The following is a 22714-nucleotide window of genomic DNA, read 5'->3' as shown; positions in this document are numbered from 1 at the left end:
CCCAGTGCCCCCTATCCCACCCTATAAAACATTATTCAGAATAGCAGTTTGCAAGACCCGCTGAGAAAGGCAATACAGTAACATAATCTGATTCAAAATAGTGGTACAGGTTGAAAAAAAGAAACTGCAGAAAGGAAATCTTTTGTAATATAGTCCAAAACCGAGTTGAAGGGAAGTCAAATAAGGATGTGCTGTTGAATTACTGTATGTTCTGTTTTTTTATGTTTGTTGTTGTTTTGTCTTTGTTTGGTGTTGTATAGCTAATTGAAACTAATAAAAAGAAGTTAACAAAAAAACAAAATAGTGGTAGACCAATTGCACATTTGTTCCAAATCCAATTGAAACTATTTGATTTCAATAATTCAACCAAGCTGGGGAACTTGCAGCACGAACACTGTACGCCCAAAGATGGGAAGAAGGAGAGGTTCCAACCGAGGAAGAACAGCTTTTGAAAAGGCGGAGGATGCAGAACTGGCAAGAGGACAGGCAAGATTAGAGACCAAAACGATGAAAAAGTTCCTTGAGGACTGGAGACCTTTCACTGAGCTTTTAAAGAACTAAAATAGCAGGATGAAAACACGAGCAGGGCTCGAATTATGAGCAACTATGTTAATTAGTGAGATAAATAGGTAAAATGAATGAATGGAATAGCATTTCCGAAGGGAAATAGGGAAAGCGTGGAAGGGGAGGGCGGGAAGTGAGTGGATAAAGTAAAGGTCAAGGTAAAGGGACCCCTGACCATTAGGTCCAGTCAGGACCGACTCTGGGGTTGCGGTGCTCATCTCGCTTTACTGGCCAAGGGAGCCGGCGTACAGCTTCCGGGTCACGTGGCCAGCATGACTAAGCCGCTTCTGGCGAACCAGAGCAGCGCACGGAAACGCCCTTTACCTTCCCGCCGGAGTGGTACCTATTTATCTACTTGCACTTTAACGTGCTTTCGAACTGCTAGGTGGGCAGGAGCAGGGACCGAGCAATGGGAGCTCACCCTGTCACGGGGATTCGAACCGCCGACCTTCTGATCGGCAAGTCCTAGGCTCTGTGGTTTAACCCACAGTGCCACCCGTGTCCCGAGTGGATAAAGTAATTCACAGTAAAAACAAGAAAACCGAGACATTTGATCCAGTGATAGGAGGTTTTCTGCCTGTCACCGGGGAGGCAGAGCACAGCCATGGCTGCTATGAGCCATCGACAGCCTTTTCCTCCTCCGTGAATTTGTCTAGTCCTCTTTGAAAGCCACCAAACTCGGTGGCCATCCCTGTGTCCTGGGGGAGTGATGCCCCGTCCCCTGTCCAGCTTTCTCCAACCAGCAGGTTCTGTGGCCGCAGGAGATCCCATGAGGCAGAGGTGAGAGGTCTCCTATCTGCCCCGGGCACTCACCCCTGACTCAGGGTTAAGGTGGGTCACGCTGGCTAAGGGGGAATACTCAGCACTCCAGGAGAAGAAATCAATCCTCTTCTGACCGCCCCACCCACTCCAAGTGTAACGGTCGCATCCTGCACTTATGTTTCGAAGGAGGGAGCTGCCAGCTGGAAGCTGCTCTTTTGGACGCAGCGAGAGCCTGCTTCCTCAACCCAGAGGCTGCCGCTACACCCCAGCAATGGGGAAAGCACTCTGCACATGGTCAGGGGCACCCTTGCTTTCCTCCCTAATCATTGCCATTGTTGCACTTGGTTATATCCCAGACAAACTGAAAACAACACAGCTCAAAGCACAGAAAGCTAAAAAAAACCACCAAGGTTGAAAACTTAAGTGAACTCTAATAGAATTAAAGCAACGTGTTGTGTGAAAATTCAGATCTGAAAAACAACACAAAGGCCTGTTGGAATAAATAGTTTTCCACCTGCCAGGGGAAGGACAGCAAGGAGGGAGCCAGCCGGGCGTCCCTAGGCAGGGTGTTCCAAAGTTGCCTGGGAGGTGCTACCACAGAGAAGGCCCTTTCCTGCATCCCCAGGAGCCTCCCGCCCCATGAAGAAGCCCGAGGCTTGGATTTGGACTCAAATCCGAACTCAGGGCTCCAAAGCCCAACCAATCCTCACTATGGCTTTGCGGTGGCCTTTCCTCCCTCTTCCGCTCTGCCCTCCAAGCTCAAGCGGAGCCGGCCCTGCTACGGTTCCACCTAATCCCTGTCTCGCATTTGTAAGAACTCGGGTCTTTTATTGCGGCAGAACCTACCCTTTGGAACTCCCTGCCTAGTGATATCTGGCAGGCCGCCTTCAGCGTCCTCTTTCTGGCACCTGCTAAAAGAATCCTTGTTTGGATAACCCAGGTGCCTGGGAAGCCAGTGCGAGTTTTCTGTTAACTGTTATTTTAACGTTCCAAAAGAATGGTTGCCGTTCATTCTTCTGCCCAATCCTTTCAGTGTCTTCTCTGCAAACTGCTCTGAGGGTTGCTTTCGTTTCACAGTCCGCCTGTGTGTACGTTTGATGGAATAAATCCATAAATAAGGGGAGGCCACGCCTTTCCGACAGGATGAATCGGAGAGTCCGTGCTGGGCTGAAAGGTTTGGATGAGTTTGCAAGCCTGCAGGTAGACAGCAGCTGCCAGTCAGAGCAGACAACGCTGGACCCAAGGCTCCTCTAGCAACAAGCATCTTCCTGTATGTGCTCAGGTGCGGATTCAGGAACAAAGGAAAGGGTCTCACGCCAGATTATGTTATTTGTATTTTCCATCCGGCTCAGCCTTGTCTACTCTGACTGACAGCTGCTCTCCAGGGTCTTGGGCAAATGGTAAAAGGCTTAAACCACTCGCTATCTATTCTCCTTTATAATAAATAATAATAAATTTTATTTATACCCTGCCCTCCCCGGCCAGAGCCGGGCTCAGGGCAGCTAACGCCAATAAAATCTCAGTAAAAACATAATAGGGGGGAAAGGGAGAAAAAAGGAAAAACACCCCAATTTAAAATACAGGTTAAAATGCAATTTAAAATGCAGCCTCATTTTAAAATAGCTGATAAATCCAGCCTCGCCCAGCCCCGTGCCCTCCAGATGTCCCAAACTACAACTCCCAGGTGTAGCATCGGGAGATGGGAGTTGTAGTTTGGGACACCCGGAGGGCGCCGGGTTGGGGAAGGGAATCCTTGCGGTTGGCCCCAGCGATCCCGGAGGACGGCGGAGGAGGATGGAAAAAGAACCCAAATGCCTGCAGCTGTCAGAAGTATCACACACACACTCCTCCCTGCTCAACCCCTATAACTGACAGCCCCAAATGCCAGGCAGGCAACTCAGCGAGGAAAAGAGAGGCTGCGATGGGAAGGGGGGGGAGGGAGGAAAAAGGCAGGCCCTGGCTGCAAGGATTTGGGGGGGGGGAATCCCACCTACCTACCCACCCACCCACCTCCTATGGCACCCGCATCACGCCCCAAAACGTTGCCTCCCCTGATCTCAACGCCCCCCCCCATGCCATATAGGATGCCCTTGTCCATCAAAACAGCAGCACACAGCTTCTATGGATCGGGTCCACTTTCCTCCCAGATCTTCCCTCCTCCCGTGTCGAAGTAGCCCAATTGCAGACCCTCGGTTGACACAGCCCCCCCCCCACTTTCTCCCTGGCAAGAAATCCCCCTTTTCAGAGGTCCTTCCACCCATCTTTTAAACTCCACCCAGCTCTGCGCCTCCTTGGGGGGTATAGATATATTTTAAAGTGGGTTTTTTTGGGGGGGTGTTTCCTACCTCTGTTAGCCATGGCGAGCCCCTTTTTCTCGCAGATCCAAGACTCGTCGCGGCTCTGCGGGAACCTCTCACGAGCGTCTGGCTGGAGGAGGGGCGCCCAGTCCTGGGAGGGGGGTGTCGGGGCAGAGGAGGGGGGGCTATTTATAGCTGACGAATCCCAGCTGCCATTTACCGTCACAGAATCTCCTGCCTTGGCTCACTCAGAGAGGGTTTCGATCACTTGGAGGTGGGGGCGGGGAGGCCAAAGGGAGGGAGGCAAGCACCCAAATTCAGGGGGGCGGGGCGGCTGGGAGATGGTCATTTTAGGGTGTTGCAGGAATTTATGTATAGGTTGGGGGGTTGCCCCTCCAGCAGATATCATGCACATGCAGCCCACGACCAAAACCAGCACAATCGCTTTTGTGATTTGTCCCCACAAAACACTTCATCGCAGTTTCTTCCTATCTATTCAAAGGGCCTTTGCTGCACGATACCAAATGTAAGAATTAACTGATAAATGCATCTATGTATTGGCTCACTGGGGAAACTTCAGAAATTCATCTATACATGTGAGCTCAGCTCCTCAGCAGCCCCTCTGCCTGAGTGATAATCCCTGGCATCCTGATACCTGAGTGCCAGACAGGTAGCCATTCCAGAAATAACAAACCCAGATGAAGACAAAAGGGTGTGATGAACTTGGCTGGGAAACAGGGAAATGTAAGTATCTCTTTTGTTACACTTGATGGGTGTTTGGTGGAGGGCAAGGGGAACCATGGGGCAGGGTCCAGGATGCTCAGATTCATAGAATCCTAGAGTTGGAAGAGACCACAAGGGGCATCTAGTCCAACCCCCTGCCAAGCAGGAAACACCATCAGAGCACTCCTGACATATGGTTGTCAAGCCTCTGCTTAAAGACCTCCAAAGGAGGAGACTCCACCACACTCCTTGGCAGCAAATTCCACTGTCAAACAGCTCTTACTGTCAGGTTCTTCCTAATGTTCCTAATTCCTGCCACCAGACCTCCCCTTTCATGATGTAACCATGATGTAGTTGGGGGGGGGGTGTAACATGGGGATTAGCAGCTAATAAAAGTTTGGGTTCTCTTTTGTTCGGGGCTTCCATCTTGTTCCACCTGGTGGCAGGTGGGAGTCCTGTCGCGACAGTCTTCAATAAAGACCAAGCCTCCTGGCTGCTGTTTTGCTCTGGTATTCCTGGCTGGTGTCCTTGTTTTTTTGTCCAAGGGAGCCCTCAGATTTCTCCGTTAAAAGGGGAAACTCCTGGTTTCCATCTGCAGCCAAACAAGGGGTGAGTTTTCCCTCTCTCCTGAAGCTGAATGTTGGAAGGTTCAGGGCAGATTTTTTAAAAAAGTTCTCCCTCAAGCAGCGCAGATTGGACTGTGGAACTCCCTGCCACTTGGAGGTTAGGGATGTCCACCAACCTGGATGGCTTTAAAAGAGGATTGGCCAAATTCGGGGAGGCAGCAATGCTTCTGAATGTCAGTTCCTGGGAACTGCAGGGCGGTAGAGGGCTCTTGTGTTCGAATCCTGCTTGGGAGTTTTCCAACGGGGCATCTGGGCTGCCTCTGTGAGGACAAAGAAGCTGGACTGGGTGGGCCCTTGACCTGACCCAGCAGCCAGGATTTTCTTCCATTCTGATGGAACCTCCAGCTCCAGAGGCAGTCTACCCAGAATCCTAGGTTTTGTGAAAACAGTGAAAACAGGATGCTGGACCCGATGGGACTTTTTCTTGACCCAGTCCAAGCCCCTCTTAAACAGCTGCTTTCCTGCAACACGCTTTTAACGCACGATGTCAGAGGAATCAAAGACCCAGAAACTACAACTAATCCAGAATGCAGCAGCTAGACTGGTGACTGGGAGCGGCTGCTGAGACCACATAACAACGGTCTTGAAAGACCTACACTGGCTCCCAGTACATTTCCGAGCACAATTCAAAGTGTTGGTGCTGAATTTGAAAGCTCTAAATGGCCTCGGTCCGGTATACCTGAAGGAGCGTCTCCACCTCCCTCGTTCTCCCCGGACACTGAGGTCCAGCTCCGAGGGCTTTCTGGCGGTTCCCTCACTGCGAGAAGCCAAGTTACAGGGAACCAGGCAGAGGGCCTTCTCGGTGGTGGCGCCCACCCTGTGGAACTCCCTCCCACCAGATGTCAAAGAGAAAAACAACTACCAGACTTTTAGAAGACACCTGAAGGCAGCCCTGTTTAGGGAAGCTTTTAATGTTTAACATACCACTGTATTTTAATACTTTGTTGGAAGCCGCCCAGGGTGGCTGGGGAAACCCAGCCAGATGGGTGGGGTATAAATAATAATTTATTATTACTATTGTTGTTGTTGTTGTTGTTGTTGTTGTTGTTGTTGTTGTTGTTGTTATTCCAACAAAGGTCCGTATAGTTCAAGCTATGGTTTTCCCAGTAGTGATGTATGGAAGTGAGAGCTGGACCATAAAGAAGGCTGATCGCCGAAGAATGGATGCTTTTGAATTCTGGTGCTGGAGGAGACTCTTGAGAGTCCCATGGACTGCAAGAAGATCCAACCTCTCCATTCTGAAGGAAATCAGCCCTGAGTGCTCACTGGAAGGACAGATCCTGAAGCTGAGGCTCCAAGACTTTGGCCTCCTCATGGGAAGAGAAGACTCCCTGGAAAAGACCCTGATGTTGGGAAAGATGGAGGGCCCAAGGAGAAGGGGGCGACAGAGGACGAGATGGATGGACAGTGTTCTCGAAGCTACCAGCATGAGTCTGACCAAACTGCGGGAGGCAGTGGAAGACAGGAGGGCCTGGCGTGCTCTGGTCCAGGGGGTCACAAAGAGGCGGACACGACTAAATGACTAAACAACAACAATTATTATTATTACTACTACTACTACTACTTCCTGATTAAACACAAAACTGGGCTTTTGTGCCCCCAAATAGACTCTCGGTGTGCACACATCACCAGGAGATTATATTCTCTCCGCAATGCTTCAGTTCCTCATTTATCTTGCTTTGTGCAGCTCTGTTTAAAGGGACTGGGAGCCGGGAGCCAGGAACTGGGAGCCAACGCCAGCCTTGCAGAGCAGGCTGCGTGTGTGAGAGCGGAAGACAAAGAGCGTTCCTTCTCAGGTGCTCTGCTCAGCCGCAGAGTCAGCTGCCGTGTGAGGGGGGTGGTGAGGGGAGAGAGAGGAATATTTGGGAGTCACACGCAGGAGACCCTCCTGGCTCCAATTCCTGCTCCGCTCAGCACAGAAGCTATTTTTACTCGCTGACTCGACTCGGCTACCATCCCGGTCCGGGCAAGTTGCCAGGGGGGGTGAGTAGGGATGTTTTCTGGGCAAAGAAGGCCTTACTAGGCCAACGCCATGAAAGCTCAGGCATGGCGGGAAGGGGGGGAGATGCTAGAAAGCCACAGACGCCCCCCTCCCCCCTAAAATCCTTTTTTTTTTTAAAAAAAATGCTTTTTATTGATTTTTCATTTAATACCTCCCCACTAATATCCATGGGCGGCAGCTCATGGGTTGCAGAATAAGGCCTCTAGCTAAGCAGACAACTTGGGAGGTTGCCCTTCCTTTCATTTTAATATGCAACCACAGGATTCTAGCCCTCATGGAGGCAGCCAGTAAACAAACAAAAAAACGCCCCGCAAATTCTCTGCAAAAATCTATTAAGGAACAACACCCCATCGTTCTCAGGTCACATTCACAGCATACAGGGCTGTGATACAGTCACGACTTTCCCCTCTCCTAAAGAATTCTGGGAGTTATAGTTTGGGGCGCCGAACATTCTTTGGCAGCGCCCCTAACCCCCCTCGCAGCGCTACCATTCCCAGAGCTCCCTGGGGGAGAGGAGCTGACTGTTTTAGCCGCTCTGGGAATTGTAGCGCAGCCTACGCCTTGTCTGAACAAGCCGCCAGCGGTTCGCTCACCTACGGGGCAGTTTTCCAGAGTGTTCCCTGATTGGTCCGCCTCTGCTTGACGCTGCTCTGAGATTGGCGCCCGGTCTTCTTCCTCCTCCTCCTCTTCCTCCCTCTGCTCTACCTCCAGGTCCCACGATGGGTTTTGGCAGAACTCGGATGAGGTCAGTGATGGGTGCTGGGTGGTGTCAGCACCGCAGGGGGCACCCGGTTCCGGGTGGGGCGCTAAGGCGTCGGGTGGCGACAGGTCCTCCAGGGAAGTTTCTGGGGGAAAGCGGACAGCACCAGAAGGGTCACAACGCTTTTTATTCCTCTTAGAACCGTAGAATTCCTAAATGACAGACCTGATAAGAAACCACTCAGGCGGTAAGGTGAAAAATGGAATGGGATTGCTTCCAAAAACTACCTGATAAAATGTGGTTCCAAAAACAATACTTTGTTTTGCCCAGATTCATTTCACAGTTCTGTGGGAGAAATTGATTTTAACCAGGGATCAGCAAACTTTTTTGGCAGGGGGCCGGTCCACTGTCCCTCAGACCTCGTGGGGGGCTGGACTATATTTTGGGTGAAAAAATGAACGAATTCCTATGCCCCACAAATAACCCAGAGATGCATTTTGAATAAAAGGACACATTCTACTCCTGTAAAAACACGCTGATTCCCAGAATGTCTGTGGGCCGGATTGAGAAGGCGATAGGGCCGGATCCGGCCCCCGGGCCTTAGTTTGCCTACCCATGATGTTAACAAATGAATACAGAATATTCGTTACTTAAGGATAGTATTTAAACTGCAAAGAGATAGAGGGAAGTTAACCAAAATAGAAGGGATTCAAGCCAGTTTTCTGGAACAGAAAGAAAGAAAGAAAGAAAGAAAGAAAGAAAGGAAGGAAGGAAGGAAGGAAGGAAGGAAGGAAGGAAGGAAGGAAGGAAGGAAAAAGAATACAAATCTCTTTCTGGGAACTTGGCGTATAGAATAATCAAATCACTGTTCGTATCCTTTGAATAATTTGGTGTATTTGATCAATTTCCCACCCTTCCTTTTTCTTCTTTTTATATTCCTTTTATATCTTTATTTTTGTTTGTTTTGTATTTTTTCTTTTCAGTTCAAATATTTGGATGTTATGTTTAATATATGCTTCCTTTGTAAATTTTTAAAATGCAATAAAGAATAAAAAAAATAGAATCGTAGAATTGTTCGGTTGGAAGGGACCCCCACGGATACTCTATTCTAACCCCCGGCCGTCCAGGAATCACGTGGTATGGATGAATTGATCTGGAATCACTACCTTGCCTCCTAGTTGTTTATGATATCACACTTTTACGCAGATAGAGATAGATATGTTGCAAATCTCTGTAATGTTTCTATGGTTGAGATCTGTATAGGGGGAAAATCTTCGTTCTCAGTGCCTCAGATCTTACCAAGTAGAGGCACATTTATACAAACAATTGATCGCCTGCAGTTTATCTCTCTATCTCTTTAAATAGGAATATTCACAAATAAAATATCAGAGCAGTTTGTAACAGCTGCACGTAAAAACCAGTAGGTAGCCAAACAAGCCCCTGTGTTGCAAAAGAGAACGTCAACAATGTTTAGGCAACATGATGACCATATACATACGTAATAGACAATCTTTATAGAATTCCATCAAACAACAACAAGTTCAAAATGAAATCTCAGACTCAAAGTCTCTGAAAGTCTTTAAATGAAGTGAGGTACCAGACTTTGTACGATGAAAGACAAGCTGTGAAGCTTTGTGTATTCAGCAAATATAATGTCCAACACTGAACAGAGATTCCGGATATTGACTGCTGTTTCACATGAGCACTGCTCCACAGCATTTGATATTTTCATTCACATATATGCATTCAAAATAAGATGGGTTTATGAAACAATTAGGGATGCGGGTGGCGCTGTGGGTTAAACGACTGAGCCTAGGGCTTGCCAGTCAGAAGGTTGGCGGTTCGAATCCCCGCGACGGAATGAGCTCCCGTTGCTCGGTCCCTGCTCCTGCCAACCTAGCAGTTTGAAAGCACATCAGAGTGCAAGTAGATAAATAGGTACCACTCCGGCGGGAAGGTAAACGGCGTTTCCGTGCGCTGCTCTGGTTTGCCAGAAGCGGCTTAGTCCTGCTGGCCACATGACCCGGAAGCTGTACGCCGGCTCCCTCGGCCAATAAAGCGAGATGAGCGCCGCAACCCCAGAGTCAGTCACGAATGAAACTAATGGTCAGAGGTCACTTTACCTTTACAGTGGTACTTCAGGTTAAGTACTTAATTCATTCTGGAGGTCCGTTCTTAACCTGAAACTGTTCTTAACCTGATGCACCACTTTACCTAATGGGGCTGCCTGCTGCCGCCGCGCCACCGGAGCACAATTTCTGTTCTCATCCTGAAGCAAAGTTCTTAACCTGAGGTACTATTTCTCGGTTAGTGGAGTCTGTAACCTGAAGCGTATGTAACCTGAAGCGTATGTAACCTGAGGTACCACTGTACCTTTATGAAACAATTCCATATTCTCCCACCATGCTGACGAAGATCTACAAAACAGCTTATCTTTCATCATACAAATTTGAAGGAATTCTATAAGGATTGTCTAAACATTACATGTAAAAACCATATGGTAAAACCATACTTAAAGGGTGTGTTTTTTAAAAAACAACAACATTGTTTTTAAAGACACCAGAGGCGTTTTCCTCGCCTGGGCAAAAGAAGTAAAGGCGAGAGTCGTGTTTCGTGGCCACAGTTCCACCCCATGGCATCCCCTCCCACTTCCCCTGCGGTGCCCATTTCTGGGTACCCCTCCCCGTACCTGAAGACGACTCGCTGCTTCTGCTGCTCTGGCCCCCCACCAGTGCCTGCGCCAGGGGGCTGTGCCTCTGTGACCCCTGCGATCCCTCTCCTTCCCCTCGGTCTGCTTCCTCCACGGAGCCTGCATGCGCTTCCCAGCCCAAGAAAGGGTCCAGTCCTTGGCCGTCGCCCGGAGGGGGCGCCCCCTCTCCCTCGGGGGACGGGCAGAGGCTGGGGATATTCTCCAAACTGTCCCCCAGCGCCGGCACAAAGGTCTCGCAGGTGTCCGTTCGCGGCAGCGGGGCCCGCGCCCGGCGGGTCTGGGAGTCGCGCCTGCCCCGGGGGGCGTGCTCCCCCAGCGTCGGGCTGCTGTTGAGGGGCCCCGCAATGGTGATGTAGGAAAAAGTCAGCTCCCGGGGGGTCCCCCACTCCACAGACACCTCCTCGTCTTCCTCGTCCTCCGAGAACTCCCTCGCCGTCTGCAGTTCAGGGAAGTCGGATTCATCGTTGCCACCTGGGAAGGGAAAAACGTCACGGGTGTCCCTTGCAGGTATAAGATCACCTCCATCTGGATTCAATTGCCCCCCCCCCCGTCATTTCTCTTCCCTCTGTGTTGGTGGTCACTGTGTGTGTGTGTGTGTGTGTGTGTGTGTATGTGTGTGTTAAGGGGTGATATGATAGCCATGTTCAAATATATAAAAGGATGTCACCTAGAGGAGGGAGAAAGGTTGTTTTCTGCTGCTCCAGAGAAGCGGACACGGAGCAATGGATCCAAACTACAAGAAAGAAGATTCCACCTAAACATTAGGAAGAACTTCCTGACAGTAAGAGCTGTTTGACAGTGGAATTTGCTGCCTGGGAGTGTGGTGGAGTCTCCTACTTTGGAGGTCTTTAAGCAGAGGCTTGACAACCATATGTCAGGAGTGCTTTGATGGTGTTTCCTGCTTGGCAGGGGGTTGGACTCAATGGCCCTTGTGGTCTCTTCCAACTCTATGATTCTATGATTCTGTGTTTGTCTCCAGAAATTTTTAGACATCACTTGGGAAGACAGGTGAACTAATACCAGTGTACTGGAAGAAGCAAAGATCACCAGTGTCGAAGCAATGATTCTTCAACATCAGCTTCGTTGGACTTGTCATGTTGTGCAGATGCCTGATGATTGTCTTCCAAAGCAACTACTCTATACCCAACTTAAAAATGGAAAGTGTAATGCTGGTGGTCAACAAAAGAGGTTCAAAGACTCTCTCAAGGCAAATCTAAAAAATGCAGTTTAAACATCGACAACCAGGAAACACTGGCCTCTGAGTGCTCCAGTTGGAGAACAGCCTTGACCAAAGGTGTCCTGGGCTTTGAAAACACTCGAACTCAGGACAAAAGGGAGAAAGGCGCTAAGAGGAAGGCACGCTTGGCAAATCCACACCGTGATCAACTCCTACCCAGAAACCAATGTCCCCACTGTGGAAGGACGTGTGGATCCAGAATTGGCCTCCACAGTCACTTACGGACTCACTGTTAAGGCCGTGTTTGTGTGTGTGTGTGTGTTTATAATTTATTTTTACTGAGTTTTTAATAATACAAAAAGAAAAAAGAAAGTACATCCTACAAATACAACAACACACAAAAATAATTTACTATTTACACAAACATAAATCCTTCCCACCCCCTTTACATTCCTGCCACCACACTCCTCAGCTTCCCTCCACCACATCACGACTTCCTTATCTTTTAAATTCGATACCATCATTTCACTCTTGGGGTTTTGATCATCTAGTCCAAGTCAGGAATATGCAGCTGTCCCAAACGGGGATCAAACCTGCAACCTTGGCCTTATCATCACGGCACTCTAACCAACTGAGCTCTAATACTATATTATCTCTTTGGAGCTGCACTTTGCCCTTTTGTCCTTCCAGCCTGTGACACTTTCTGATTTACATATTGCACCGATTGTTTTCTTTCTCTAAGAAACCTGGGACCCTCCCAAGTAGGGTCTTAACCAGGGTTTGCGAGCTCAGTCTTGGCATAGCTGTCAACTTTTCCCTTTTTTAAAAGGAAATTCCCTTATTCCGAATAGGATTCCTCGCAAGAAAAGGGAAACGTTGACAGCTATGGGTCTTGGGCAGCTGTGCAAAACATCCTGGGGTTACTCACCATCTGTGGAGTCAGGTGTGGTGGAAGCGGTAGACGGAGACTCTTCTGAAAAAGACAGAGGTAAGACCTTAGAACCCAGAGCCACTAACACACACACACACTTTTAGTAATGCACGACAGGGAGACTGACGTTGGTCCCTGGTTCGAATCTCGGCGACACCATGAATTCATCACATGGCTCTAAGAGGTCAGTCCTTCTCTCCTGGCTACAACGCAGGAGTGGGGAATCTGAAAGGGCTTTTTGTGCAACGATTATGGAGATGATGCAGTCAAAATGATCAGAACCCTGGACATTAGAAGATGCCACCGCTTAGCGGTCAGAACACCAGGTTAGGAAGACACGGGTTCAAATCCCCACTCAACCAAGAGGAGGCTTACTGGCTGGCTGTTGTCCTAACTCTCAGGGTGGTTGTTCTGAGGTTGAGACAGCAAACTGTGTACTCATTTTTTCTTTGTCTTAAGATCCTTGGAGGAAGATTGTCTTATAAATGTTGAGTCAAATCATTGGCCCCCTTTACTATCATCAGCCTATTATTAAGGGATGCGGATGGCGCTGTGGGTTAAACCACTGAGCCTCTTGGGCTTGCCAATCAGAAGGTCGGTGGTTCGAATCCCTGCGACGGGGTGAGCTCCTGTTGCTCAGTCCCTGCTCCTGCCAACCTAGCAGTTCGAAAGCATGTCAAAGTGCAAGTAGATAAATAGGTACTGCTCCGGCGGGAAGGTAAACAGCATTTCCGCGCACTGTTCTGGTTCGCCAGAAGCGGCTTAGTCATGCTGGCCACATGACCCGGAAGCTGTATGCCGGCTCCCTCGGCCAATAAAGCGAGATGAGCGCCACACCCCCAGAGTCAGCCACAACTGGACCTAATGGTCAGGGGTCCCTTTACCTTTACTCTTATCGGCCAGAGCTTTTTTCAAGAGATTCTTGAACTGGAGTTGGTGGGGTTGAACCTCTGGTCCCTATGTGGGTAAAATGCATGCTCTCCCGATGACCTCAGCTCCCAAACCTTTGGGGACCCCGGCCCCCTGGGTTCCACAAACTCATCCCCCCCATGCCCTCACCCTACCCTCTAAAAAGCATTATTCAGAATTGCAGTTTGCGCAATTCACCAAGAAAGTGAGCAACACAATAAAATTCAAAACAGAAGCAATGAACTAATCACACATTTATTCAACGTCCATTTAAAACCACTTAGTTCAATTAACAAAACTGATGAACTTGATCCAGTGATCCTTTCAAAGTCTGAGTCGTTCACACCTCCTGCTTCCTCCTAAGACCCCATTGCCTTTGAGCCCTCCCCTAAGGAATCCCCCCCCCCAGGGGGGCTGCTCGCTTTGAGAACCTCTGATGTACAACTGTTAAAACTGAATTGCATGTTGCTGCAGCCCTGGGTCTTAAATGACTGCCTATGATTGCTCTAGAACACTATATACCTTTGCAGCGCATTATTATTATCATTACATAATGATTTGGCAGCTGATCTGCTGGCAGGGCAAGGTGGATGAACTGCAGCTATTTATTTGGCGAGGACATCTGGGCAGGCCATGCCCCCCCCCTCCATGCACACAGGAAATCAAGCAGGAGATCTGGGAAATGACCTCAGCTCACCCCACCCAGGCCTGGGTGTTCTACGCATTACACATTGAACGCACCATCTGGAGCTTTGCCAGAAGCCTGTGCAGGTAAACAAGCCTCGCCTCGCAGTCAGCAGTCGGACTCTGCCTTCCAACTGTTGCAGGAATTTATGCATAGGCTGGGGGGGGGGGGTTGCCCCTCCAGCAGATATCATGCACATGCAGCCCACTACCAAAACCAGCACAATCGCTTTGGGGACTTCTGTGATTTGTCGCCACAAAACCCTTCATCACAGTTTCTTCCTATCTGTTCAAAGGGCCTTTGCTGCACGATACCAAATGTAAGAATTCACTGATAAATGCATCTATGTACTGGCTCACTGGGACAACTTCAGAAATTCATCTAGACATGTGAGCTCAGCTCCTCAGCAGCCCCTCTGCCTGAGGGATAATTCCTGGCCTCCTGATACCTGAGTGCCAGACAGGCAGCCGTTCCAGAAAGAACAAACCCAGATGAAGACAAAAGGGTGTGATGAACTTGGCTGGGAAACAGGGAAATGTAAATATCTCTTTTGTTACACTTGATGGGTGTTTGGTGGAGGGCAAGGGGAACCATGGGGCAGGGTCCAGGATGCTCAGATTACAGCCACCAGACCTCCCCTTTCATGATGTAACTGTGATGTAGTTGGGGGGGTGTAACATGGGGATTAGCAGCTAATAAAATTTGGGGGCTCTTTGGTTCGGGGCTTCCATCTTGTTCCACCTGGTGGCAGGTGGGAGTCCTGTCGCGACAGTCTTCAATAAAGACCAAGCCTACTGGCTGCTGTTTTGCCCTGGTATTCCTGGCTGGGGTCCTTGTTTTTTGTCCAAGGGAGCCCTCAGAATGGGACTGGATTTGTGGGACTGGGGTCACTAGGGGGCACTGTGGCACCATGTCCCTGCTTCCTCCACACCCATCCACTAGGGGGCATCACTCAGGGTAGGAGCGCCGAGACAGGAGTGGGGCTCTGATTGCTGTACCTTGGTTCTCGAACAGAATGTGTTCCGGAAGTCTGATTGACTCCCAGAACTGTTCGAAAACATCCTGCAGCCAATTGGAAGCCGCGCCGGAGATGTTCAGTTTCCGAAAATCGTTCAAAAACCGGAACACTCACTTCCGGGTTTTGATTGTTCGTGAGCCAATGTGTTCGGCTTCCAAGGTACGATTGTATTGGACTGAAGTCCGCTCAAAATTAAAATTCTCCAACTACAGCCGTGCATTGGGGATTGTTCAAACCATTCAATACTCCAATAAATAAGTAAGTACGTACATACGTACGTACAGTGGCACCTCGGGTTGTGAACATGATCCGTGTGGGAGGCACATTTGCAACCCGCAGCGCCATGTTTGTGCATGCGCGGGTTGCAATTCAGCGCTTCTGCACATGCGCAAAGCGCAATTTAGCGCTTCTGCACTGAAACCCCTAAGTAACCTGTTACGATACTTCTGGGTTCAGCGCAGTACACAACCCGAAAATGCGCAACCTGAAGCGTCTGTAACCCGAGGAATGACTGTAAGTAATTAAGTAAGTATAATTATCACAGTGTGGCGCTTTACATGACCAAGGGCAAAGGGGCAGATCCCTGCCCCAAGGAGATTACAATACAAGACTGAACAACTCCAATATGAAGAAGGGTTGCAGTGTTTGAGACTTTTTAGTTTAGAGAAAGCTGAGTAAAGAGTTTTAAAAATTATGCAGGGCATAGGGAAAGTGGATAGATAAAAGAGCTAAATATTGGAAGATTCAGGACACATCAAAGAAGTATTTCTTCACTGCAGTGCATAGTTAGACTTTGGAACTCCCTGCCACAGGAGGCAGTGATGGCCACCAGCCTAGATGGATTTAAAAACGGATTGGACGAATTCATGGAGGAGGAGAGAGCTTTCGTCGGGCTACTAGCCAGGACGGCTGTTCTCTGCCTCCAGGGTTGGAAGCTGGCAATGCCTCTGAATCACAGTTGCTGGAAATTACTGGAGGGAAGAGGGCTCATGGAGTAAGAATCAAGGAGCCCAGGAAGCTGGCTGGCTTCTGCAAAGACAGACTATTGATCCACCCAGCTCCACATGATCTGCGCTGAGCTAATGGCTCTCTGGGGTTGCAGGCAGGTGTCCATCTTTGCACTGCCTGGTGATGTGGGGCTTAAGTTCAGGACCTTTCGCACTCACTCTGTGATTGACCTGAGGCTCTCCTTCAAAGAGGCACAACGTGGGGTTTTTTTTATCTAAAGGAAGCCTGGATACCCAGGATGTGGGAATGGGCGCCCACCTTATGGACCAACCTATTGCGGGTGGCGCTGTGGTCTAAACCACTGAGCCTCTTGGGCTTGCCAAACAGAAGGTCAGCGGTTCGAATCCCCGCGATGGGGTGAGCTCCTGTTACTCTGTCCCAGCTCCTGCCAACCTAGCAGTTCGAAAGCACACCAGCAAGCAGATAAATAGGTACCACTGTTGCAGGAAGGTAAACAGCGTTTCCGTGCGCTCTGGTTTCCATCACAGTGTCCCGTTGCACCAGAAGCGGTTTAGTCCTGCTGGCCACATGACCCGGAAAGCTGTCTGCGGACAAACGCCGGCTCCCTCGGCCTCAAAGCAAGATAAGCGCCACAACCCATAGTCGCCTTTGACTGGACGTAACCATCCAGGGGTCCTTTACCTTTTACCTTTTTTACCCAGAATGCTCTGGGGCCAGACAGGTAAGCATGTCCAGTCATAAGGAGGAAACATCTCAGGTGTGTGGAATTTCTCCTGCTCTCTCCCTTTCTCTGCTTCCACTGTGTAAGCACAAAGGCCCTTTTATTTTTGTTTTTTTGTTTTGTTTTTTAATTCTACCTTTTAATTTTTGGCAAGAAAATGAGTTTTGCTTGTTCTGTTAAAAAACAGAAGAGTTTAGCCAGGGGATTACTGGAAGAGTAATCCATTAAGTTGCTTCCCATCTCTTTGAGCCACCTCCCACAGCAACATTTCAACCAGGACTCAACCCCTGTGCTACGCTGCCAGTATTTAAATACTTCTGCCAAGCCAAGCAAGGGAACACAACCCATTGTGCAAAGCTGGCTCTTGTCAGCTTGCGGTTTGATGCTGTTATGGACTGAAGTTCTCACCCTGGGCCAGCAGTAGATAGTTTTCACTCAGGTCTGCATATGCAAATAAGGAATTGAAAGTGCCGTTCAGTGATTGGATAGTTACAGAAAGTTGATCCTGTTGCTTTGTAGTTGAGCTCTACATAAGCAGGTTGGCTGAACCCTTCAGTTCAGTTCTGTTCTGGCCTGTGAAGAAGCCGTCTGAAGAATCGCTGTGTCGTCTGATATGTTCACCCACAACTTAACAGATGCCCTTTCTGTCTCCTGTGCAGCTCTGTCCCCCTCTGCTTCTCATGCTCCATCATGCGGGCCTTGAAGCGCTTCACCTCGCATCGCATCGCATAGTGGAAAGAGGCGCAACCGGTGTGGGAGATCATTTTGTCAAAGGGAATCTTCCTCTTCCTCCTCCGCTTTTGGTTTCCGGTTCCAGTTGTGACCCGAGGGGTTGGCGCTTGACATCCTGGTAGATTCGGGAGTCTTTGGCAAGATGCTCTGCGGGGAAGGCCAAACATGCGAGATATGCGGAAATGGTGCTGCCGTCCAGGCCACTGGTCTGGTCTCCCACCCAAAAGCTGTCCGGGGCTGAGCCTGCTTAGCTTCCTGCGCGCGCCAGGCACCCTGCCCACTGAGCTATGCAGGCAAAAAAGAAGACCACCTACCCAAAGACCGCCCACCTATGCCCAACTCTCCCACGCCTGGCTCCCCTTGGCCTTCGGCTCCCCTGAGGCTTCACGCCTCTCCTGGGCCATGTCAAGGAATCCTCCGAGTGGGCCAAGCTCGGCTCTTCCGTTTTAGACCTTGAAATTTCAAGGAGATGCAGCTTCCCTAAAGAGTCAGTATCCAAGTGGGTCAGCTTCTGGGGAAAGGGCTGTAGCAGAAGGTCCCCAAGTGCATTTTCAGGTAGGGTGGGGAGCGTCCCCTGTCTGAAACGCTCAGCTGCTGCCAGTCCGCGTAGACAATTCTCAGCTAGGTAGACCCAAGGGCTCAAATAAAGCGGTTTCCTATGTCCCCAGGTCCATTTTCAGCTGCAAACATGCTGGAGACGGCACCTTTGTAGAGCAGAAGCCCCACACCTCCAGAAAGTCCACTGAAAAGACGCTTTGCTCCCGTGCCAACGTCCCAGCAGCATGCTAGGAGCTGCACACGACCGCACTTTCACAGCTCCAAATGCTGGAGAATTCTGCTCTGGGTGCTTAGTTGTGTATCCCCCCCAAAAGTCCACCAGCTGTCAGCAGCCCAAGCTTTAATTCACACAATGTACGTTTCCGAGCACAATTCAAAGTGTTGGTGCTGACCTTTAAAGCCCTAAACGGCCTCGGTCCAGTATATCTGAAGGAGCGTCTCCACCCCCATCGTTCTGCCCGGACACTGAGGTCCAGCGCCGAGGGCCTTCTGGAGGTTCCCTCATTGCAAGAAGCCAAGTTACAGGGAACCAGGCAGAGGGCCTTCTCGGTAGTGGCACCAGCCCTGTGGAACACCCTCCCACCAGATGTCAAAGAGAACAACAACTACCAGACTTTTAGAAGACATCTGAAGGCAGCCCTGTTTAGGGAAGCTTTTAATGTTTGATGCATTACTGTATTTTAATATTTTGTTGGAAGCCGTCCAGAGTGGCTGGGGAAGCCCAGCCAGATGGGTGGGGTATAAATAATAAATTATTATTATTATTATTACAATGTCTTGCAAGCCTCACTCCCTACAAAAGGTTAATGGAGGGGAAAGGGAGCAATTTCCTCTTGCGCCATCGGAGCCCCTGCTAGCAGGTTTTCAACTTTGCCAGAGACTTCAGCCCAGTTCCCCATCCAGCCGCCTCTGCCCTCTGCCCCTTGCGCTCTGGGAATCCATGGCCTGCCCTGCTCTGAGCAGAGAAACCAGTGAGGTGCCATGGTTGAAGTCTCTGGCCAGGACCTGGGAGAGACCCGGGTTCGAATCCCACCACTCATCCCCACGAAGCTCTCTGGGTGTAATCTTGCCGGCTGCCTTACTGCCCCTTTCAGACTACTAACCTACCTCGCCAGGGTTGTTAAATGAGGACTAGGATCTGGGAGACGGAGGGTTCAAATCCACACTTGGCCGCATGACCTTGGGGTGGGGGCATCCCTTAGCCTAACGTACCCCACATGGGGAGGGAGAAAAAGGTGCGATATAATTGCAACAAATAAATAATATAGACACACCTAATGGCAGCTGTCCCGTGAATCCACGTAAATGCTTTGCTGTGATTTGGTCCATGTCCGGCTGTTACCTTGCAATACAATCCTCTGCACACCTTGTTGTTTAATCGTTTAGTCGTGTCCGACTCTTTGTGACCCCCTTGGACCAGAGCACAGCAGGCACTCCTGTCTTCCACTGCCTCCCGCAGTTTGGTCAAACTCATGCTGGTAGCTTCGAGAACACTGTCCCACCATCTCGTCCTCCGTCATCCCCTTCTCCTTGTGCCCTCCATCTTTCCCAGCATCAGGGTCTTTTCCAGGGAGTCTTCTCTTCTCATGAGGTGGCCAAAGTCTTGGAGCCTCAGCTTCAGGATCTGTCCTTCCAGTGAGCACTCAGGGCTGGTTTCCTTCAGAATGGAGAGGTTTGATCTTCTTGCCGTCCATGGGACTCTCAAGAGTCTCCTCCAGCACCAGAATTCAAAAGCATCCATTCTTCGGCGACCAGCCTTCTTTATGGTCCAGCTCTCACTTCCATACATCACTACTGGGAAAACCAGAGCTTGAACTATACGGACCTTTGTTGGCAAGGTGATGTCTCTGCACACCTACACGAAAGTAAGTCTCCATGGGCCTTACTCCTTATTAAACTTATCCGGCACCACAGCCCTCTCCTTTATTCTTCCAGAAAAACACGACAAATGACCTCTATTCCCCTAGCCTTGCACCAAACAGTTGCTTCTATGCACCCTTTTTAATCAAAGGGAATCTCTCGCGACTGCTGTTTCCCCCCCCCCCTCTTTTAATCTCTGGAAAAGCCCTACAGTTACATCTTTGGGTGGGGTGGGGTAGCGTGGGTTTATCTCCCAGAAGCTGCAGGGGGTTCAACCTTGGGACGCACCAAACAGCAGCCAAGAGCGCGTGCAGAGTGCTGTTTGAACCGGCCTCTTTCCACATCTGCTTTCACAAACGCAAACACAATTAACCGCCCCCTCCACACATTCACACGTGAAAACTGTGAGGTCTCTGTGTGTGTGCATGACACAGGGGTGGGGAGCAGGAGTCACAAACGGTGGGTAAACATGTCTATAAATATATATTTCAGATATGAGCATGGCTCTCAGGACCAGCTGAACACCAGGTCCAGGAGATGAATTGGGAGGGCAACAAAAGTGGGGTTTTGGGGGGTGGGAGCACTGGCAAACCCTTCCCATCCCCCACTAGGGAGTGGTACTCCACTGTCCCCCACATGGAAATCAACCCCCCCCAAATATAATTTTTTAACGCTATTGAATGGATATTGTTGTTTTTTCTTCCCACACCTGACTGGGAGGAAATGGGCGATGCTTTGAAAAATCGATGACTAGAGAAGAGGCGTCCAAAATGGGCGGTTGGGGGGTTTGGGGGGGGGTTGGAGGAGGGGGAGAGAAATAAGGAGCCTTGCCCGCCCGCCCTCCCTGCCCCACAAGATACCTACTGCAATGGGCGAATCCCAGGACCTGCCCCATCGCCCGCCTCGTGGTCCATGCGGGATGCGCGCTGCGGCCGCGCTGCCCCCCTGCGCCTCCGCCGCCTCCCGCCGCTGCTCATCTCCCCCGCGGCCCCATCCTGCCCCCCGCCGCGGCCCGCCGCCCCGAGGGCAGGCAGGCAGGGGGCCGGGGCCGGCCGGAGGCTCGCGGGCCGCCTGGGCGAGGCCGCAAAGGCGAGGCGGGCGAGGAGACAAAGAAAGGATGGAGACAAAGGATGCAGGAGAAGATGCAGGAGAGAGAGAGAGAAGGATGGAGTCGGAGGAGCCTACCTTGCAGGGAGGGAGGGGCAGGTAAGGAGGGAGGGAAGGAGAGAGGAAGTAGGGTGGGGAAGAGGTCGCCTTGGGGGGGGGGTCTTTAGGGTGGGGTGAGGGAGGAGGGGTGGTCGTGGAGAGGGAGAGGTCTGGCTCGCCTTAGTAAGGAGAAGGCCCGCCCAGGGAGGAGGAAGGATGGATTGATGGATGGTTGGGTTGCCTGGCTGCCTGCCTGCCACTCAACATGTAGTCCCGCCCTCCTGCTTTCGCTGCAGAGCTGAATGGGGGGGGGCGGAATCATCACATGCTGGGGGGTGGGCTGAACACCACCAGGTCAACAGGGTGGATATAGGGATCCAAGGGTCATCCAGCCCAATGCAGGAATCACAGGAAACAATCCCTGGCAAATGGCAATTATTATTATTATTATTATTATTATTATTATTATTATTAATATTATTAATACCCCCACCTATCTGGTTGGGTTTCTCCAGCCACTCTGGACAGCTCCCAACAGAATACTAAAAACATGATAAAACAGGGGTCAGCAAACTTATTCAGCAGGGGGCAAGTCTCACTGTCTTGGGGGGGGGGGCGGACTATATTTTTTTTGGGGGGGGGGGAATGGACAAATTCCTATACCCCCAAAATAACCCAGAGATGCATTTTAAGTAAAAGGACACATTCTACTCATGCAAAAACATGCTGATTCCCTGACCGTCCGCAGGCCACATTGAGAAGGCGATTGGGCCGCATCCGGTCCCCAGGCCTTAGTTTGCCCACCCACGTGATAAAACATCTGACATTAAAAGCTTCCCTAAGCAGGGCTGCCTTCAGATGTCTTCTGAATGTCAGGTAGTTGTTTATTTCCTTGACATCTGATGGGAGGGTGTTCCACAGGGTGGGTGCCACTACCAAGAAGGCCCTCTGCCTGGTTCCCTGTAGCTTTGCTTCTCGCAGTGAGGGAACTGCCAGAAGGCCCTCGGCGCTGGACCTCAGTGTCCGGGCAGAACGATGGGGGTGGAGACACTCCTTAGGGTATACTGGTCCACTCTCCTCTCCTGTGGCTTCCAGCAACTGGTATTCAGAGGCATTTAAAGACCCCCCCCCACTGTGGCTAGTAGCCACTGATAGGCAGGGGTGCCAGCTTAAATTGCCAGCTTGAATTAAATATTGGGGGAAGCAGGTAAGGCCCGCTCCACAAAAACCATCACACCACACGGGTGCACATACACCGTTTGAATGGCAATGCTCATCAACTTTGGGGGCCCCTGGCCCCCTCAAAATATTTTTTTGTGGGGAGATGAAAGGACCTCGGACCCATGGATTTCGCCCCTATGCTGATAGCCTTGTCCTCTTCAGGGCACAATTGAATGATGGAACTCACTTCCAGGCTGAGATGGATAAATCCAAAAGAGGATTTACGGAGGACTGTTGACAACTGCTAGCCAGGATCTCTGTGCTTACACATCACTTGGGAAGACAGGCGAACTAATGCCAGTGTACTGGAAGAAGCAAGGATCACCAGTGTCGAAGCAATGATTCTTCAACATCAACTTCGCTGGACTGGTCGTGTTGTGCGGGTGCCTGATGATCGTCTTCC

General features: G+C 50.3%; 1 protein-coding gene across 1 annotated transcript in view; it reads right to left on the bottom strand.

Moving 5' to 3' along the window:
• The window catches only part of RTN2 (reticulon 2), a 34575-nt gene extending 13670 nt beyond the window's left edge, over nucleotides 1–20905 (bottom strand). The window contains exons 1-4 of the mRNA XM_081200482.1: nucleotides 20809–20905; nucleotides 12490–12534; nucleotides 10364–10855; nucleotides 7568–7819 (exon numbers count right to left, since the gene is read on the bottom strand). Coding sequence (XP_081056608.1) covers nucleotides 7568–7819; nucleotides 10364–10855; nucleotides 12490–12534; nucleotides 20809–20839 — 820 coding nt within the window. The 5' untranslated portion in view covers nucleotides 20840–20905. The remainder of the gene's footprint in view (nucleotides 1–7567; nucleotides 7820–10363; nucleotides 10856–12489; nucleotides 12535–20808) is intronic.
• Nucleotides 20906–22714: the final 1809 nt, after the last annotated feature.

The sequence above is a fragment of the Podarcis bocagei genome (assembly GCF_964188305.1).
Source record: "Podarcis bocagei genome assembly, chromosome: 7".
NCBI lineage: Eukaryota > Metazoa > Chordata > Lepidosauria > Squamata > Lacertidae > Podarcis > Podarcis bocagei.
The sequence above is the reverse complement of the archived record's forward strand: the minus strand, read 5'-3'. Positions and strand labels throughout refer to the sequence as shown.